This window comes from Pavona decussata, unplaced genomic scaffold (assembly GCF_977016875.1).
Source record: "Pavona decussata unplaced genomic scaffold, jaPavDecu1.1 SCAFFOLD_381, whole genome shotgun sequence".
In the NCBI taxonomy this organism is placed as follows: Eukaryota; Metazoa; Cnidaria; class Anthozoa; order Scleractinia; family Agariciidae; genus Pavona; species Pavona decussata.
Window position 1 is genome coordinate 682,501 of NW_028145755.1, and position 20,033 is coordinate 702,533.

The following is a 20,033-nucleotide window of genomic DNA, read 5'->3' on the forward strand; positions in this document are numbered from 1 at the left end:
TCCGGTCGGAGTATTTTCTTCCGGCGTTACTCCAGTTTTCTGGCCTAGCGCTCGGACCGGTCACCCTTCAGGTTTCGTGCCTTAACCGGCCGACCTAAACGGGTTGACCTTTTTTTCATTTTTTTTTTTTTTTTTGGTTTAATTGTAGTTAATTATTTTGTTTTGGATCATCGAAGCATAAATTTCTAGAACAAACTAAGAAGCGGTCAAATTGCCAATATATAGAACTATAGTTATAAGTGTCTTAACTGAAGACTAACTATAGTTAAGGCGTAGATGTGACCTCAACCAGTAGTTGCCTTTTGGCTTTTCAGTTGCGCGTTTTCTCTAATTATTTATATCAATTGTAGTATTTAGTCCAATTGTTTTTCCCTTACTCCAAATTATAACTTTTCTTCCGTGTGCCTTTTCGCTTGCTTTCGCGTATGATTTCCTCTTCATCTTTTTGCGTGTTCCTTCCAAATTGTTTTCGACTACTTTTTCACTCGTGAATGCGCGTATGCGCAATGAAGCGGTTATAATGTGGGCAAATGTCACTCGCTCGGTTCTCTCCATGGTACTCTCACGGTTTGCTTAAGTTACTCTCCTTCAATTATAAAAAGTACAAGTTATTTCGAGTTCGAAATTAAAAGAAATAGCCTAAAGAACACTCGAACGCATTTTTTGTGTCTTTCGGTGCGTTTTTTGTGTGCATTGCGTTCGCCCTTTCTCTTTCTCAACGATTTTTTTTTTAGTAAATTCTTCGCCTTTTTTCCAAATTTGCCTTTTTTTGTACCGTTTTTACTATTTTGAATTTTTTTGTATGACGATCAAATAGTTCATTTTGATAATGGTAGTTCAAATGTGCTTGTGAGTGTTAATAGTGTTGTAACCACTGTAAGCAGTGGCAACGCTGTTGTTAATATTAGTAATAATGATCTTAGCTCGAACGTAGTCACTGTTGACAGTTGCAGTGCCAAAAAAGACATAAATAGTTTTGGAAATATTAATAGTGACAATATAATTGTAGTAATAAGGATATTATTGGTAGCTGGCCCACTGTAAGCAGTGGCAATGTAAACAATACTTCTAAGGCTCCCACTGTAAAAAGTGGAAATGTTAATAGTGATTATTGTAGTACTAAGGCTCCCACTGTAAGCAGTGGCAATAACAATATTATTCCTAAGGAATCCACTGTAAACAGTGGTAAAAACTGTCTGCTGATAATAGTAGTTCTTATGCATCCATCGTCAGTGGTGGTGACAAAACAGTTAAAAATGTTGATAATACTAATGGAAAATGGAAATTGAAATGGAAGCCCCTGTTGTAAAAATTGATAGTTGTGGGTCCGACGTGAACACCTATCCCGTTGCGCCAGCCTCTCCATCTGAGGCAGGCTCCATCTCTCCGTCCAGTCCCTCGGCGTGTTTTTCTCGGAGGCCCGCCTGACTGTCCCCTAAAAATTGGTCCGGTTAAGTACGAACGTGATTTCTGGGGTAAGGCCAGAAAGGGGCCTATCTCTAAATTGTTCTCACTGAATTTTTTCTCAATTTTCTCGTCCAAGGAAAGAACACAGTGTATACACTGTGACCAAATTGCAACTGCTTTATCTCCCAGTTGAAAAAAAAAAAAATTAGTTGCTACAGCAACCACCTCGCCTTGACAGAGGCCTGGAGCTTCTCCTTTTCCTGTTTCTTTTTCCTTTTGGCCTCCTGTACTTTAGACTGTCCCCCAAACGTTTATGCGGTTAAGTACGAACGTGATTTCTGGGTTAAGGCCAAGAAGGGGCCTATCTCTAAATTAATCTCACTGAAGAAGGATGATGATCCTTAAGATGATGGTACTACGGCTCCTTGGAAGTTGGTCAGCTGGACGTTTTGTTTTCGCGCAGTTCTCTTGGCACGATGTGCGTTTTGCCCTTGCTTGTGTGTATGGCCCTAATCGTAGCCCAAATAGATGAGATTTTCCAGTGGAAAAATTGGACACACAGAAACTTCAGAAGGAAATGACGGAGAGTTAAAAACAGAAGCAGCAGTTGTTGATGCTGGTGGAATTGGAATTTCAGTGTTGTGATCATATCTATTTCCCATCATTTCACCCTTCTCAGGCTGATCCATCAGATACCTATATATTCCTATAGCATTCCATTATAGGAATTAGCTCTTGGCGTTTTGGGCGTTGCTTGCTGTTGTTGATGTAAGGAAAGAGAACGCAGGTATACCACCAAACCGGTTTAAGGGTAATCCTGAATGGTAAAATAAGTTGAAAAGCACGCACAATAAAATACGTTAAATCCAAATTACAGTGGAGCTGAGGAAAAAAAGGGCTATTTGTTAAAAAAAGTAAAAACCCCACTTGATATAACAACATTACCATCTTTCATGACTGCTTTGTGGACCATTCTTCGGAGATCTTGATTTTAAATCCAGTTCCGAGAGAAAAACTTGGGAGTTGGAGAAGAAGTAGCAAGTGTTGATGTTGCTGGAATTTCAGTGTTGTGATCATGGCTATTTGCTATCATTTCACACTCCTCAGGCATATCTTGCAGATTCCAATCCTTCTAGGATTTTATTATCGATATCAGTTCATCTTTTTTGGGCGATTTTTACTGTTGTTGATGTTGGAAGGGAACACCGGCAGGCTACCAAGCTGAAGAAGGTTTGCACATCTCTTTTCCCCATCCAGGGCGAGATCTCCCTACATGAAAACACACCAACGCAAGTATACATCTACAACAAAACTGATAATGGCCAAGCATATTTCAAATTTCAGAAATCAGGGGAAATCTATGGGAGTTAAAAATGATCGAATTTAGCAAATTACCGAGACCAAACTGGAATAATTATTATTATAGCCCCATTCCCCAGGTTCTATTCAAGTAATTTGTCACTGAATGGTACATTTGTGTTTACAAATGGTTACATCAAATTACATTAAATGTTGTCGTTAATACTTGAATCCTTGACTACATGTAGGTGGATTAAATTGTTAAAATAAGAAAGTCTTTTGCATCTTCCTTAAGTGGTCGAAATATCATCAACATCTTTGATGCTTGGGTCTTACTAAGTTTTCCGCAGGTTTCCAAAACGGCTTGCTTTTTGTCACTACAGAAAAAACTGACTCCCTGCCAAACTTCCTCCTCTGCACGATGTCCCTTAATCCAGCCGTAGCACCAGTGGAGCTTGTCAGTTCCCCAGGAGGAAAATCACGAGAATTAATGGGTGCAGGTGTTGATGAAGGAGCAGGAGGATTAACTGGAAGAGGGTTAACAACAGAAGCAGCAGGTGTTGATGCTGCTGGAATTTCAGTGTCTTGATCACGGCTATTTGCTATCATTTCCACTCCTCAGACTGGTCCTGCAGATTCCAATTCCTGTAGGATTTCATCATTAATATCAGTCCATCTTTTTTGGGCCGTTGCTTGCTGTTGTTAATGTCGGTGAAGGGAACAACGGCAGGCCACCAAGCAGGTTTGCACATATCTTTTCCCCATCCAGAGCGAGATCTCCCTACATTAAAAACATACCAAATAAATACAAGTCTAAATCTATAGTCAAACTAATAATCGCCAGGCATGTTTCAAATCTCGATTTTAAATGCAGTTCCAGGGGAAAAACTTGGGAGATGAAGAAGAAGCAGTAAGTGTTGATGCTGCTGGAATTGGAATTTCAGTGTTGTGATCATGGCTATTTGCTATCATTTCACACTCCTCAGACTGGTCCTGCAGATTCCAATTCCTGTAGGATTTCATTATTAATATCAGTCCATCTTTTTTGGGCCGTTGCTTGCTGTTGTTGATGTCGGTGAAGGGAACACCAAGCAGGTTTGCACATATCTTTTCCCCATCCGGGGCGAGATCTCCCTACATGAAACACATAACAAATAAATACAAGTCTACATCTACAATCAAACTAATAATCGCCAGGCATGTTTCAAATTTAAATTTTAAATGCAGTTCCAGGGGAAAAACTTGGGAGATGAAGAAGCAGTAAGTGTTGATGCTGCTGGAATTGGAATTTCAGTGTCTTGATCATGGCTATTTGCTATCATTTCACACTCCTCAGACTGGTCCTGCAGATTCCAATTCCTGAAGGATTTCATTATTAATATCAGTTCATCTTTTTTGGGCCGTTGCTTGCTGTTGTTGATGTCGGTGAAGGGAACACCAAGCAGGTTTGCACATATCTTTTCCCCATCCGGGGCGAGATCTCCCTACATGAAACACATACCAAATAAATACAAGTCTACATCTACAATCAAACTAATAATCGCCAGGCATGTTTCAAATTTCGATTTTAAATGCAGTTCCAGGGGAAAAACTTGGGAGATGAAGAAGAAGCAGTAAGTGTTGATGCTGCTGGAATTGGAATTTCAGTGTCTTGATCATGGCTATTTGCTATCATTTCACACTCCTCAGACTGGTCCTGCAGATTCCAATTCCTGAAGGATTTCATTATTAATATCAGTTCATCTTTTTTGGGCCGTTGCTTGCTGTTGTTGATGTCGGTGAAGGGAACACCAAGCAGGTTTGCACATATCTTTTCCCCATCCGGGGCGAGATCTCCCTACATGAAACACATACCAAATAAATACAAGTCTACATCTACAATCAAACTAATAATCGCCAGGCATGTTTCAAATTTCGATTTTAAATGCAGTTCCAGGGGAAAAACTTGGGAGATGAAGAAGAAGCAGTAAGTGTTGATGCTGCTGGAATTGGAATTTCAGTGTCTTGATCATGGCTATTTGCTATCATTTCACACTCCTCAGACTGGTCCTGCAGATTCCAATTCCTGAAGGATTTCATTATTAATATCAGTTCATCTTTTTTGGGCCGTTGCTTGCTGTTGTTGATGTCGGTGAAGGGAACACCAAGCAGGTTTGCACATATCTTTTCCCCATCCGGGGCGAGATCTCCCTACATGAAACACATACCAAATAAATACAAGTCTACATCTACAATCAAACTAATAATCGCCAGGCATGTTTCAAATTTCGATTTTAAATGCAGTTCCAGGGGAAAAACTTGGGAGATGAAGAAGAAGCAGTAAGTGTTGATGCTGCTGGAATTGGAATTTCAGTGTTGTGATCGTGGCTATTTGCTATCATTTTACACCCCTCACGCTGATCCTGCAGATTCCAATTCCTGTAGGATTTCATTATTATTATCAGTCCATCTTTTTTGGGCCGTTGCTTGCTGTTGTTGATGTCGGTGAAGGGAACACCGGAAGGCCACCAAGCAGGTTCGCATATCTCCTTTCCCCATCCAGAGCGAGATCTCCCTCCTTAAGAAAATAAAAAAATTCAAAATTAAAATCTGTGTGGCAAGGGAGAAGCAACACAGTATTTCTGTGGCTGCAAAAAAAATTATGTTGTCATTAAAATGTAATTTAATACATATTAGAACATTAAATAAAAACTTAATAATACTTACCAGATTGTGTTTCCATGAGCCTACAAAAGGCTTTCTGGACTCCTGGTTCAGTGTTTAAGTGTTTTAACTGTGGAACATCTAATTGTAGAAAAGACACAATCAAATACATTTTCCATTTTCCAAGGCACTTGCATTCCATATAAGAATATGTGTATGTTACACTGAATCTTTAGGGTAATCTATATAAAGTGTGAATGTCTGGCTAACTGGCAAAGTTACCTGTTGTAAGCCATAACTTGCCATTTATGACGGCCATACACAGGCAAGGCACGCCCGTACGAGTGTACCATTCCTTCATCTGGAAGCAAAAAAAAGAAATCAATTTCCATGAGCTTACAAAAGGCTTCTTGGACTCCTGGTTCAGTGTTTAAGTGTTTTAACTGTGGAACATCTAAATGTAGAAAAGACGCAATCAAATACACTTTCCTTTTTCCAAGGCACTTGCATTCCATATAAAAATATGTGTATGTTACACTGAATCTCTTGGGGAAAAACTATATATAGTGTGAATGTCTGGCTAACTAACAAAGATTAGTGCCTTAAACTGGCAAAGTTACCTGTTGTAAGCCATAACTTGCCATTTATGACGGCCATACAAAGGCAAGGCACGCCCGTACGAGTGTACGATTCCTCCCAGTGAAAAAGGAGTCAATAGCCATATGGCAACCAACTAACCTTAACAACCGCCTCAAGCTTCGCCTCTTCCTTGTTTTTCCTCTTCCTTCTACCCTGTTCCATAGCAACATGGTCTTCTATCACAACTTCTTCATATGCACAGTACTGTGTGAAAGAAATAAACAAAGCAATCTATAGATACTCTTATCACAGACACTAGAGTTCCGTTTAGGCTTTCTAGCTTGACTCACTGATACCCATTTGTATTGAAAACTGGATCATTTATTGGCTTAGCGGCCATGGTATGTGATCCATTATACCATGCCAAAAAAAATTGCGACCATTAATTTGTCTTGTGATTGTTCTTGGAAAGCGAAATCATCAAGATCTACCAATATTTCTTGATTGTTTTGAATAAAGAACTGAAACCAATGCAAAATCATCCCATGTCTCTTTTGTGGCTCTATTTCCTACACAACACCCGTCCAAAATTTCTTGCCGGTACCGACGTGTCTAGTCTTAACTGCAGTCAAACGTAGAAAACAAGGGCATGCCCCAACCACCCCCCAAAAAATCTCTTTTATTTGGAGAGCCTAAAGATAATAAGTTTTCAATGAGTTTCAGAAGACTCATCAAAAACATATCAGCTTTGACTTCTCCAAATAAAAAACTTATTTTCCATGGATTTTTCTTGCCAAAGGAAAGAACACGATGTACAGTGCGACCAAATTGCAACTGCTTCATCTCCCAGTTAAAATAAAATCAGTTGCAACAGCAACCAACTCAGCTTAACTGGGGCCCTGAGCTTCACCTCTTCCTTTTTCTTTTTTCCTCTGGCCTTGTTCTTGGCAACACTGTCTTCTTTCATAACCTCTTCAAATTCAGAGTTCTGTGAAAGAAAAAAACAACAACAACAACAAATATAAATACTGTTATTTCAGATATCAGAGTCCAGTCTAAGCTTTCCAGTAGGATTCACTAATACAAATATTCATTGAAAACTGGATCATTGCTTAATGCAATTCCAGGAATTTGATTGGCTTAGTGGTCATTGTATATGTGCCATTAGTACAACTACTCAAGTGATAATAGAGATTCTGTTGATCTCATTGGTTAAGGATTGTGTCATATCCTCGTATATTCACCTCACGCAAGGTAATTACACCGGGAGCACTAATTTTCAAAACGGCCGCTTAGCGATTCGTTGATGTTTCTGAGGAAGACATAAATGGGATGAAAGAAAATGCAGTTCAGAAAGGTACTAAACGTGCCAGTAAGTCCCGGTTGAGACTTTTCGACAGCATGATACCGGCACGACTCTCAAACCAGTACAAATTTATCCTTTTCTATTTTGTGGCTCTGTTTCTGTTACGCAACATCCTTCCAAAATTTCTTGCCGGTAGCGTGAGTTTTAACCACAGTCAAGCGTAGAAAACAAGGAAACTCCATTGAAGATAAGTTTTATTTGCTAAGTTTTTATGAGTCACAGCCTAACCAAAAACATATCAGCTTTGATTTCTCTCTCTCTTACTTCCAAACACCTCGAAGTCGTTTAAAAAAACTCGGCTGCGCCTCGTTTCTTCAACCTACTTCTAAGTGTTTGGATATCTGATGAAACACGCTTTCTCGTGTTTGATATTTTACTTCTTTTCCCGCGTAGTCATAAACCACACGAGAAGTAATACTTCCTTATAAGTAGGGATGCACCGTCCTTAAACCCAGCAGAATGTTCAATGGAATTTGCTTATACCTTAAGAGGAGATGCACGAGGATCAGTGCTGGCAGGTGGTGATGTTCCTACAGGAATTGGAAACTGAAGATCTTGAGGCTGACTATCTGCCACACACTCCTTTGGCTGATGCTCCACATTCCAATTCCTGTAGGATTTCATTATTAAAATCAGGTCATCTTTCTTGGGCCGCTGTTTGCTGTTGTTTATGTCGGTGAAGAGAACACCGGCAGGCCACCAAGGAGGTTTGCACAACTCTTTTCCCCATCCAGGGTGAGATCTCCCTACATGAAAACACACCAAATTAATACAAGTTTATATCTACAACAAAACTGATAATGGCCAGGCATTAAGTTGACTTTTAGAAACTGTACTTGTATTTGATTTTTAATGAAGTTCCAAGGAAAAAAACGAAGAGCTGAAAATGATTAAATTTAATTTGAAAATTACTGAGACTAAAAGGTACATCACCACCAAAACTGTATGAAATGCAACTACAAATTTTTTAATTAAATATTTAAACAATCTTATAAATAATATAATACAAACTCGTGATAAATAACTATCTACAGTAATTCCCTGTTAAAAATAATCATTGCACAGCCTAAAAGGCGAATAGTTGTAAAAGATCTTCAATCAGTGATAAATCTAGGCTAGAAAATTAAAATGTGGTATTAGGTTAATCCTGAATAGCAAAACTTAGCTGCAAAACATGCACAATAAAATACGTTAATCTAGTTTCAGTGGAGGTGAGGTAATAAATTACGCTTTGTTAAAAAAGTAAATACTCCACTACATATTAAAACATTAACATCTTTCATGACTGCTTTGTGGACCATTTTTCGGAGATCTCTAACGTAATCCCGGACAGGGAGAACTCTTGGTGGTGATCAGGTGGTATTAAACCTGATTCACTGCCGGTGCTCTCTTCACCGTCATCTTGTTGTGCTCTGAGAAAAATTAAAAATAAAAATTAAAATCTATTTGTGGCAAGGTAGAAGCTACACAGTATTTCTGTGGCTGCAAAAAATATTATATTGTCATTAAAATGTAATTTAATACATATTAGAGCATTTAATAACTACTTAGTAATCCTTACCAGATTGTGTTTCGATGAGCCTACAAAAGGCTTCTTGGACTCCTGGTACAGTTTCTAGTTGTTTTAACTGTGGAACCTCTAAATGCAGAAAAGGCACAATCAAATACATTTTCCATTTTCCAAGACACTTGCATTCCATATAAAAAAAATGTGTATGTTACAATGAATCTCCTGGGTAAAAACTATATATAGTGCGAATGTCTGGCTAACTAACAAAGATTAGTGCCTTAAACTGGCAAAATTACCTGTCGTTAGCCATAACTTGCCATTTATGACGGCCATACAAAGGCAAGGCACGCCCGTACGAGTGTACCATTCCTTCATCTGGAAGCCAAAAAAACAAAAAAAGAAAAAAAATCGAACGATCAACAACTGTGCTGTATAAAGCTCAAAACCATTAGTGCATTACTTGCTGACAGGCATAGCGTTTATCATTTAATAACCTGGAAAAGTTGTCATCAGACTGTGTAATTCCTGCAAACATCTGTGAATTGAACTATTTACAGACAGCTTAACATGGGGTTAGATCACTTGTTTTATCGTGCATGTCTTATAAGACTTTTGGTTTGTTGAATTTGGAAACATTTCATTTCAATTTAGAATAATAATCTCAAAGTGTTTGAATGAGACAGAAAAGGACATTATAATCCCACTAAAAATGCTAAGTATTCAGACAACAAAGCTTGTAACTACTTTCCTAGTTGAAAGACATATTATACTATCATTGAAGAAAGTCATAAAAAAGAGTAGGTGCAGTTCATTGTTCCTAAATCAGGCCCGTCTGAGCAGCTTGCTTTGGAAATATATTCAATTTAGATAAAAGGAAAAGGCTAGGTATGGTTAATCTAAAAACAAAAACTTTAAAATGAGCAAAAGGGCTACTTTCTGATAGACAAACTGAAGTGCTGCATTGGTGGGATGTAGGCACAAAAATTAAATTGGCCACCTAGCTTATATTAACTTGGTTGGAATTGAATCTCTTCACAGTGGCTAATTTACTGTATCTACTGAGCTGATCATGTAAACCCTTGGAGAAAATCTCCAACCAGTCCAATGATTGATTTATTAGTAAAATATTCATCAGTCGTTAATGCTTCAGTCAGTCAAAAAGCAGATCATATGAAGGTTCCTTACAAATGAGGTTGTTAATTTCTTCTCGCTGTTAACCTTTTTTTTTTCTACCGTTAACTGTTCACTAATGCTTACATTAACTGGCTGCCTGGCTCCGCTAGCGCCCCTATGGTTATTCCAGGCAGCTAGTACTCTAATTTTATTTCATATATATTGTAAAATATTAAAGGCAAGGGAAGACGCTGAGATTGTTGATGGTGTTGACCTTCATATCACCAGAGTTCTGCGGGAAAGACGTTTTCCTCGGTACGGTGCGGAATGGATTAAATTGGTGAAAACTCCAATAAATTGCCCGAGCCGTTTCCATAAACACTAGTCTCAGAGCGGCAGCCTGATAATTCTCTCATTGCCTGACAATCCTCCCATAGAGCAATTGTCGCCATCTCTAGTTTCACTTCTTTTACTGACCTCTGTGTGGGGCCTTCTCCTAGCTTTAAAAATGTCGTTTCTAAATTCGCCTTACCTGCACCGCTGTTCCGTGTCCAACAGATAAATCCGTCTCCTTCTTTCTCAATTTGAGTCAATCTGTAGGTATTGTCATTGTGTTGAATAACATTTTCCTGGAAGTTTTTATCTCTAAGTCCATGTTCAAAATGTACAATAATAATACTTGAGGTGTGCTGAAGACGAATCCTTTTTTCTAACGTTTCCGTATGGGAATTTCGGCAGACGGTTATGATTAACGTATCCTCGAGACTAAAATTATCTTGTTTGGTAGCCAAGGACAAGAGGTGACAGTTCTGTGGTTTCATCTTGTTAAAAGAACAACAACCGTATTCTGATTCCAGAAGACAGTAGATGGAAGTTTGCTGTGGCAAAACGGCGTTCTTTTTGAGCAAAGTTGTTAACGAGTCCCACCGAGTTAACTGGTTGGTAAAGATCTGCAATCCGATATATCTTATCATGAAATTAGACTCGGTAACCAAAAAGACCAAGGCTTCCAGTTTAAGGTTCACAGGCATCTCACCAGAAAACGAACATCACTCTTGGATGAATTTACTAATAATGTTTGACACAAAAGAATTTCCAGGGTGTCTGCATAAATACGGAATTATGCACTACCAGAGTTAGAACGCTTTCAATTCATTCTAGGCCGGAGGTGTTCTTTAAGGTTAGGATCCCTTTTTCGGTTTTTTAACTCTTCCGGAAACATGTAATCTGTTGCCGGCTTAGATGTTTTGATTTTTGGTTACTGGATTGCACAGGGGGCGCTACTCCTCCCTCAGCCGCACTTTTCTACTAACTCGGAATGATTGGGTCTCTTCCATTGTCTGTTCATTGATCATCTGCAAGACACCCGTTCAGAATAGATCCAGCAATCAGGTCTGTTTGATACTGCATCTACCTGAATCCAACATCCTGCTGCCGATGTCTTCAGCGTAACCCTGCTATAGGGTGGCTACTAAGTAGTTTGCCTTGCCAAATGGCAACATGTGATTTTGTCAGGCACTGCTTATTCAATATATTCGCAGGTAACCTCCATATCTGAAGGACGTTCCCCTATCCGCAACCTGGGGAGCCGGTGGATGGGAGTTATCATCTCCACACCACTAACATGAACAACGGCCCATAATTCCGATAAATAACTAAAATAAATATCAAATTAAAGCTTTACTTTTATTTCCATGGACTTCATATATCGCCTATCCATTTGATTCCTTTTGTTGGAATCATTGTCATAGGCCACTTGCACAAATGTAAATAAAAAATCTAAATAAAAGATCAAGGAGCTTGCACAGAGAAATAATTGACCCGATGCTCCCACACAATTGAGTTAACTGGCATGAAGGGCTTTAATTAATTAATTAATTAATTTCTTTATTTATTAGCTGCTTTAATCCCCATTCTGTTCCTCGAGCTTGGCCATGCTGGTCATCACTAAGGTATCCCGATTAAAGAAACAAGGAATTAGTATGTATTAGAGAATTAGTGGTAGCAAGTGTTGACGAAGGAGCAGGAGGACCAACTGGGCTTGCCATAAATTCAGGAGTACAGTAGAGAGGGTTAAGAATAGAAGCAGCAGGACGACCAACTGGGCTTGTAGCAACTTCAGGAGTAAATGAGAGAGGGTTAAGAATAGAAGCAGCAGGTATTGATGCTGGTGGAATTAGAATTTCAGTGATGTGATCAGGGCTATTTCCTATCATTTCACACTCCTCAGGCTGATCTTGCAGATACCAATATTCCTATAGCATTCCATTATGAAAATTAGCCCGTGGCATTTAGGACGATTCTTGTTGTTGTTGATGTCGGTGAAGGGAACACTGGCAGGCTACCAAGCAGATTTCCACATCTTTTTTCCTCATCCAGGGCGAGATCTCCCTCCTTTAGAAAATAAAAAAAAATTCAAAACTACAATCTGTGTGTGGCAAGGTGGAAGCAACACAGTATTTCTGTGGCTGCAAAATTGATTATATTGTCATCAAAATGTAATTTAATACATATTAGAGCATTTAATAAAAACTAAATAATCCTTACCAGATTGTGTTTCCATGAGCCTACAAAAGGCTTCTCGGACTCCTGGTTCACTGGCAAAGTGTTCTAACTGTGGAACGTCTAAATGTAGAAAAGACACATTAAATACATTTTCCATTTTCCAAGGCACTTGCATTCCATATAAAAAAAAAATATGTGTATGTTACACTGAATCTCTTGGGTATAAACTATATATAGTGTGAATGTCTGGCTAACTAACAAAGATTAGTGCCCTAAACTGGCAAAATTACCTGTTGTAAGCCAGAACTTGCCATTTATGACTGTCATACAAAGGCAAGGCATACCGGTACGAGTGTACCATTCCTTCATCTGGAAGTAAAAAAAAAAATAAATAAATAAATAAATAAATAAATAAATAAATAAATAAATAAATAAATCAAGCGATCAACAACTGTGCTGTATAAAGCTCAAAACCATTAGTGCTGAAGCCTTTTTTATAACTGCATTACTTGTTGACAGGCACAGCGTTTGTCATTTAATAACCTGGAAAAGTTGTAATCAGACTGTGTAATTCCCGCAATCATCTGTGGATTTAATTATTTACAGAAAGCTTTACATGAGGTTAGATCTCTTGTTTTAATCGTGCATGTCTTAAAAGATTTGTGCTTTGTTGTATTTGGAAACATTTCATTTGTTTTAAATAATAATCTCAATGTGTTTAAATGAGACAGAAAAGGACATTACAATCTCACTTAAAATGCTGAGTATTTAGACAACAAAGCTTCTAACTACTTTTCTCGTTGAAAGACATTATACTTTCATTGAATAAAACATAATGTTTTTAATGTATATACGTGTACGTTATACTGAATTTCTTCGGTATAAACTATAGTGGGAATGTCTGGACGTGTGGAATCCATGGAAAATTGATGAAATGCTTCACATTTTTCCATACTTGTGGCTAACTAACAAAGATCAGTGCCTTTAACTGGCCAATTAACCTGTTGCAATCCAGAACTTGCCGTTTCTTAATGCAATACATAGAACGGGTAGGGCTGCTCGAGTCTACTATTCCTTCACCTGAAAGCAAAAAAAATAAAAAAAATAAAAAATAAAAAAAGGAAAAAAAATCAAACGATCAACAACTTGCTGTATGAAGTTAAAAACCATTAGTGCTGAAGCCTTTTTATAGCTGCATTTCTTGTTAACAGGCAAAGCTTTTGTCATTAAAGAACCTGGAAAAGTTTTTATCACACAGTGTACCTTCTGCAAACACATGTGGTTTGGGTCAGTATTTACCGGTACAGCTTTTACCAAAAGAAAGCCTGAAAAAAACAAAAAACAAAAAACAAAAAACAAAAAAACTAATCAGGCTTGAACGGGATTGGAACCCCTGACGTCTGCGATGCCGGTGCAGTGCTCCACCAACTGAGCTATCAGGCCATCTGGGAGCTGGTCATATTGTGAGTTCGTAATATACCCGTGAAGGATGAATAAATGAATGTATATATATATATATGAAACATATATTGTGAACTGCGAATGAAAGATCAAATAGAAGAAAGATCCTCGTAGTTAGTACTGAACTTAAGTAGTTGGGAAAAGAAAGCCTTAAAAAAATTCAGGCTTGAACGCAACTGCAACTTAAACGCAACTGAGCAAAACGGAGGCAAAGGAAAGCCATGATTCCCTCATTAAGGTGTCTAACCTTTTCAGTGTTCTCAGGTTTAAGGTTTCAATCGGGATTCTAACTTTTGAGTCTGATTGGTCCCTAACTTGAAACTAATTAGTGTTATATATATTGCTGCTGAAAATCCTTTTCAGGGAGCGCAATAAACATATGATTGTATCTATCAGTATGTATAACCATTAAAAAGAAAGCTACTGAGCATTACTTTCCTGTGGTGCTGTTTATAATGCTCTACAAGTTGCTTGTAACTTTTGAGTCTATGGATGAAATCCGTAAGTGTGACCATTCAAGTAAACGCTACTCAGCAGACCAAGCGTGTGTTTTTCATTTCAAAGTTATGGTGTTCGGATTACCCATTAGCGCTCCACCAAGAAGATTCTTTTGCTTTTGCAGCGGCAGAGTCACACATTAAGGAAGGCTCTGACTCATTTCACGCTTGTATTTGTGTCAAAAAGTCGTAGGTGTCGTCGAACGCGCTCACTTAAAGTGCACCTAGCCCCCCAATTTTTTTTCTCTTAAATAAATCTTTGCACCTGTTCGAAACATATTGCGCTAATTGGCGCCTTTTTTAACCAAATCTTGACTTTTTAAAGGCTGTAAAAGTTACGAATTGTCCCATGACTGAGCTAGTTAAGGGCATGGATCTATTCTTTACTTGACGTCAAAAACTGATTTGCATTGTATTAAGTCTTTGTGAAAATGCATGCAAAGCAGTTTGTGACGTCATGTAAGGAATAGACCCATGCCCGTTACTAGCTTGGTCATGGGACAGATGATGGCTAGATTTCGTAACTTTTACAGCCTATAAAAAGTCAAGATTTGGTTGAAAAAAGGGGCAAAAAGGCTCAATGCGTTTCGAAAAGGTGCTAAGATTTATTTAGGCGGAAAAAATTGGGGGGTTAGGTGCACTTTTATCTTTGATAACTATTTCAACTAATATAAACTAAATTCTGCGTTGTTCTCTTTTCTCAGCTTCAATCTTGGTGGCGTGGTGCGATGGTACGAAAGCAACTCGGGCCATACAGCAAGAAAAAGAAGAAGGGGAAAAAAGGAAAGAAATCTGCATAGAAAGGTGACAGAGAGAAAAAGAAGTAACGAAACGAGCAACCATTTTCACATCCACATTTGTTCAGAATCAATCCATTGTATCAACTCAAAACTAGTGTAAATTTGCGAATAAAATATCGATTTTAACAGCCGCTGTACTTTTGAAACTTTTTTAGGCGATGCTTTAATACCCAGTACCTACTGATAAGTTCAGTACAGAGAGAATGAAAGATACTCCGAGTATGTTCATCGTGTCAAAATTTTTAGATGACAAATGACAGAAACTAAGTTAGAAAAAACTTGTTTCCAACTTAGTTTCTGTCATTTGTTGTCTAAATATTTTGACACAATGAACATACTCGGAGTATCTTTCATTCTTTATGCTATAATACCGTATTGATTTCCCACAAATAACACCTCCTCTTCCCCACTTTTGACACGCACTCATTACAGGCGACCTGTACCGATTGCAACGTCTTACATGGTTGGTCGAGAGAACAAAAGAACGAACCACAGAATAATGCTCCCAACCTAAGAAACAATGCAGCTGCAGGTTACAAGAGTCCAACGAAAACAGAGCTTTTGAAAGGTGCAGGTCTAATATATTTCTTCTCGGGGCTATTAGCCTCTACAGCAACTCTGTAAATCCGAGGTTTAAATAAAGGTGATATATGTAAGCCCCTTCTGCCGTATGTAATTGCATACGTTAACATGCCTAGATTAAAGAACTACTGGCAAGCTAATGGACTGTAAAACTGTTTTATGAGAGAGATCACTGTTTAGACTTTTCTCCCTTCATCTCCTACACTATCCTAATGAGCTTTTTTGGCCTTAATTCGCATCAAATCTACGAAGCCTATTTTTAAAATAGGACAAAGAAAGTTACCGCCCAACTCAGTCATCAACCTTCCCCTCGCGCTCTTTGTGTCTCGAGAGGATGATTGTGGCAGAAGACCCTTCAGAGAGGCATATTAAACAAAAATACGCCACGAAGGCAGTCAAATATATGTCAACTGCGGATTAAAGATCGAATAGAGATAATGTGTAACGCCTTAAAGTTGGTTTAAAAAATTCAGTAGCGCCTCGTTTTTTTAAACCACTCCGCGGTGTCCTCATGAAATACTCTTCCTCGTGTTCGATATATTAGGAACCTTAAGCAGCGACGACGGCGGCAACGAGAACGTCAGAAAATAAGTTTTAATCAGCAAAACGCTGGCTCTGCACGTGCGTTATACTCTTTGGTACATGTCTCTGCCGTCCTCTGCAAAACAACGTGAAGTGACCGCATTCAAGGTTTCATTGAGAACGTGAACGCATGATGATTCACTTTCATTTCTATTTTTGAACGTTAAAGCCGCCCCTACCACGTTAGCTCTTGGCCGGGGGGGGGGGGGGGTACTCCCTTATATGGGCTATATAGGTATGTGCGGCGCCAAAGGGTATGGTTTTTCGGCTGTTTTGGTCATAAATAGGGTATCGCTTTTTGCCATTTTGCCACCACTTTGGTAATAAATAGGGTATAGATTTTTGCACTCTAGTCCTGGGTTCGATTTTTTTTTTAGAAGCTACTTCAGGTCATAAATAGGGTGGGTAAAATCACAGATTTTGGTCATAAATAGGGTAAGGGTTTTGGGAAGCGGGCGGCACACCCCTACCCAATTTTTTTTGGAGTACCCCCCCCCCCCCGGGGACTCTTGGATAGTTCAGCCACATTACACAAACTAAATGAGTAGAAATTATCGCGAATTTAATCAGAAAACGCGAATGTAATTCGCAGACACGTTAGGGAAATCTAAAAAATGCTAAGATTTAGCATACTCCTTGTCGTTAATTCGTGTATTAAACGTTCAGTTGGTATGTGTCGATAGTGGGCCGAGTGGGACTTCAGCACGATTCTTCACATTTACAAGCCTTAACTTCTTCTTGGCGAAGGAAAGAGTGGCTTTGAATAACGCTAAATTTAGTTCGATGTCTAAGCAGGGTTACAGTTCCTCTGCTAGAAGAAAATCCCTATCTTTTTAATGTTTTGGTTTTTATTTCATGGTTTTTCGCGGCCATGTCTTCCCGCTCGCCATTTGTGGGCTGAAAGGGCCCTGGGAACTAGGTCACGTTTCTGTCACGCTCACCCAGGCAAAAATGTTATGACAACAGCGTTTAGAAAAGTGAAACTGAAACCATGCGGATCAGTTCGCAGCGTTAACTCTGTTTATATTTAACTGAAGTAAATGGCTAAACAACAAGGGATCCCAATATAAAAAAGATAGGCAAAACTATCACACTGCAGGGTTTTACGATTCAAAAATATCCCAGAGATTAAACATTAAATAACGTTTAAGGAGATATTTTGCCTGCTTATATTATTTAATACTCTTTGAACTTCCATTACCCACAAACAACTACTTAATTCCCTCAGCAAGCGAAAACGTTTAACGTATCGAATGTTCTAGTGAGACAAACTGAAAACTAATTTGGTATTCCCCTTAAAACTCCAAATCCTAGCGGTGTTATTTATAAATTACGAATAAGCAACAAATCGAACGAGTCACATTGCGTTACACTCGAATATTCTCAGAATTCAATCGCAGTTACAAACATCCATGGAATAAGAAATTATATATCAATTACCGCTCTACCGTAACATGTAAGTCCGAGAAGCGTATCATCCTATTGCCCCAGAAAAAAATTGGAATTATACCATTTAGAGAGTTAGCAGGCTAGCCGACTTAATTGTGTCGATGAAACCACAAGACAGTACTGCATTCGTCACGGAGAAGGTTCCAGATCCTTCTCTCGTTCAAGTAACGAACGCCTTGTGACAAATGCAGTCATCGATTGTGTGTGTAATTCAAATTTCGGTTATTTAAATCATTTTTCTATCAAAAACAGCTTCTAGACTCGATTTAAAAACACAATCACGTAACCAAGAAAAACGGGGAAAAACCCTAAACCCTAAAACATATGGAAATTTACGTGAAACCACTGTTTCAGAGCAATTGATCATGACGTGTCTTTTGTAAATTATAAATAGTGCCAACGTTAACTCGCCGGGACACGTTTTTGCTCAAAGTGCAAAACTTATGCCGGGGATTTTTTTTCCCTTTGAAACACTACCTTTCAATTTCAAATGAATTTACTTCTGAAGACAAACATATTTCTGTTATCCTTGGCTACGATGGCAAATTTTTCTTGTTATAGGACAATTACCGAAACCATTTTCAAATGTGCGTTACTTTAACTAGCTTAGCTTTAGGATTTAAACGTATATAAATTTCCTTTGGAATAGTTTCTAGAAACTTTCAGTTTTGAATATTTGCTTTGTAAATGAAAGTTCAACCATAACAAGACCCAACATATTTATTTCCTGCTGGAATAATAATTAAGTTTCATGTTGTGTGAAATAACGGAGGGTTGAAGTAACGGAGTAAGCCTAGATTTTTTGCATATTTTATCACAATAGAACTCGTTCCAAAATAGTGAACTAGAAAGCGAATAATTTTGTGCGCCACTAAAGAAAAAGCTGCCGTGTGCTTTTCTGACACGTCGATCACTTTAATGTAAAGATTACGGTACAGAACCGGCTAATTTAGCAAATAATAAACACACAATAATTATTATAAGCAGGCAAAAAAAGGTACAAAGCGGTTTATGAGAATTCACTTTATTGACAAACAAACACAACGCCATAGCTCAATGATTACAACCGTAATATGTTGAAAGACGAAAGCCGATAATGAAACTGATCGTGGTAGATTCATGAGCAGGAGTTGACACATGCCTAACAGGCAATGGATTACGTTAAATATATTTATAAAATGTATCTCTACTTCTCAGAATATTTATCACAAGGTCCTTGGCACATGCATCAGAGTCAAAAGCTGACAGGGTCCATTTCAGCACCATTGTGTGTAGCTCGACTAGAACTGCCTTGCTTCCGTTTATCAGGAACAATGGCCAAATGACAACAGCAACAAATCGTTGTCTCGAGGGATTAAAACATTGTAAAAAAAATTCCCCTAAATCTGAGCTCAGATGATTTCATCGATGATCAGTGAAGCATTGTAGTGTTTTTATTCCACGTTACATGCCGCGTTCATTTGTCACTCTGAAAGATATAAGAAACAAAATGTTATGGAACAATCGATGTTGAGAATTAAAAAAAAACTACAAGTTTCGACTTAAATATTCGAAAAATAATTTGATCAGTCACACATTCGGACATCGCTGAATGCGCGAACATAATAAACGAGGCTGTTCGAATACTTTGTCGCAAATAAGATTGAAACTACAGGGAAATATTTCCAAGATTAAATGCTGAAACAAATTGTGAATAAAAACATAACATACCTGAAGAACTTTCATCGCCGCTCGTTTCTTCGAATGAAACTTTCGGCTTGCTTGGCGGTTTTCTCTTCATTTCGTGTTTATCTGTGAACGCAGAATAAAAATGATTCAGTATTAAGTGGTAAGAAGGAGCCGACAACGACTGCAAAATGCGATTTAACTCAGCTACGAAACTCACCGCTAAAAATCGGCGCCTCACGACTCGTGTTCCCTTTTGGCCGCGTCAAAACACAGGCAAATGAGAAAGCAATAGCTTGAAACTTCTCGTCGTCCGACTTTCCTTCCAAGAGCTTTTCGACTTTAGGATCCATCGCGTTTGGCTGCGAAGCGACACTGACAACTTACTCGTGCTTTGAAACCTCAATACCATATGAATACTGAAACATGGGGGAAAGCCCTGGCAAGTGGTATATTTTTACCTCAAACGTTCGACCAATCAGGATCTTTGGCGCGCGTAGGGGTTTTTGGTGTCATTGAAAATTGCCAAGTAAGCAAAACAGAGACAATGGAATGACCGCGTGCTTCTGCGCTTA

The 20,033-nt window shown here is 38.5% G+C and overlaps 2 protein-coding genes across 16 annotated transcripts in view; both read right to left on the reverse strand.

Moving 5' to 3' along the window:
* Nucleotides 1–2,761: 2,761 nt before the first annotated feature.
* The window catches only part of LOC146451955 (uncharacterized), a 52,240-nt gene continuing 34,968 nt past the window's right edge, over nt 2,762–20,033 (reverse strand). For 3 of the 15 annotated variants that reach the window (XM_085098339.1, XM_085098341.1, XM_085098343.1), the window contains 7 exons: nt 15,577–15,690; nt 13,686–13,747; nt 13,424–13,502; nt 12,713–12,791; nt 9,101–9,179; nt 5,632–5,710; nt 2,762–5,263 (listed from right to left, as the gene is read on the reverse strand). In XM_085098339.1, coding sequence (XP_084954465.1) covers nt 5,098–5,263; nt 5,632–5,710; nt 9,101–9,179; nt 12,713–12,736 — 348 coding nt within the window. In that variant the 5' untranslated portion in view covers nt 12,737–12,791; nt 13,424–13,502; nt 13,686–13,747; nt 15,577–15,690 and the 3' untranslated portion in view covers nt 2,762–5,097. Of the gene's footprint in view, nt 5,264–5,412; nt 5,491–5,631; nt 5,711–5,969; nt 6,062–6,087; nt 6,193–6,838; nt 6,917–7,777; nt 7,803–9,100; nt 9,180–11,601; nt 11,678–11,738; nt 11,777–12,712; nt 12,792–13,423; nt 13,503–13,685; nt 13,748–15,576; nt 15,691–20,033 lie in introns of those variants that run through there. The other 12 variants (XM_085098342.1, XM_085098345.1, XM_085098338.1 and 9 more) reach the window with 10 other exon arrangements.
* On the reverse strand, nt 18,802–19,919 carry LOC146451956 (uncharacterized). The gene is made up of 3 exons (XM_085098488.1): nt 19,679–19,919; nt 19,504–19,584; nt 18,802–19,261 (listed from the first exon to the last, which is right to left on the reverse strand). The coding sequence occupies exons 1-3, from the start codon at nt 19,809–19,811 to the stop codon at nt 19,257–19,259; spliced, it is 219 nt and encodes a 72-aa protein (XP_084954614.1). The 5' UTR covers nt 19,812–19,919; the 3' UTR covers nt 18,802–19,256.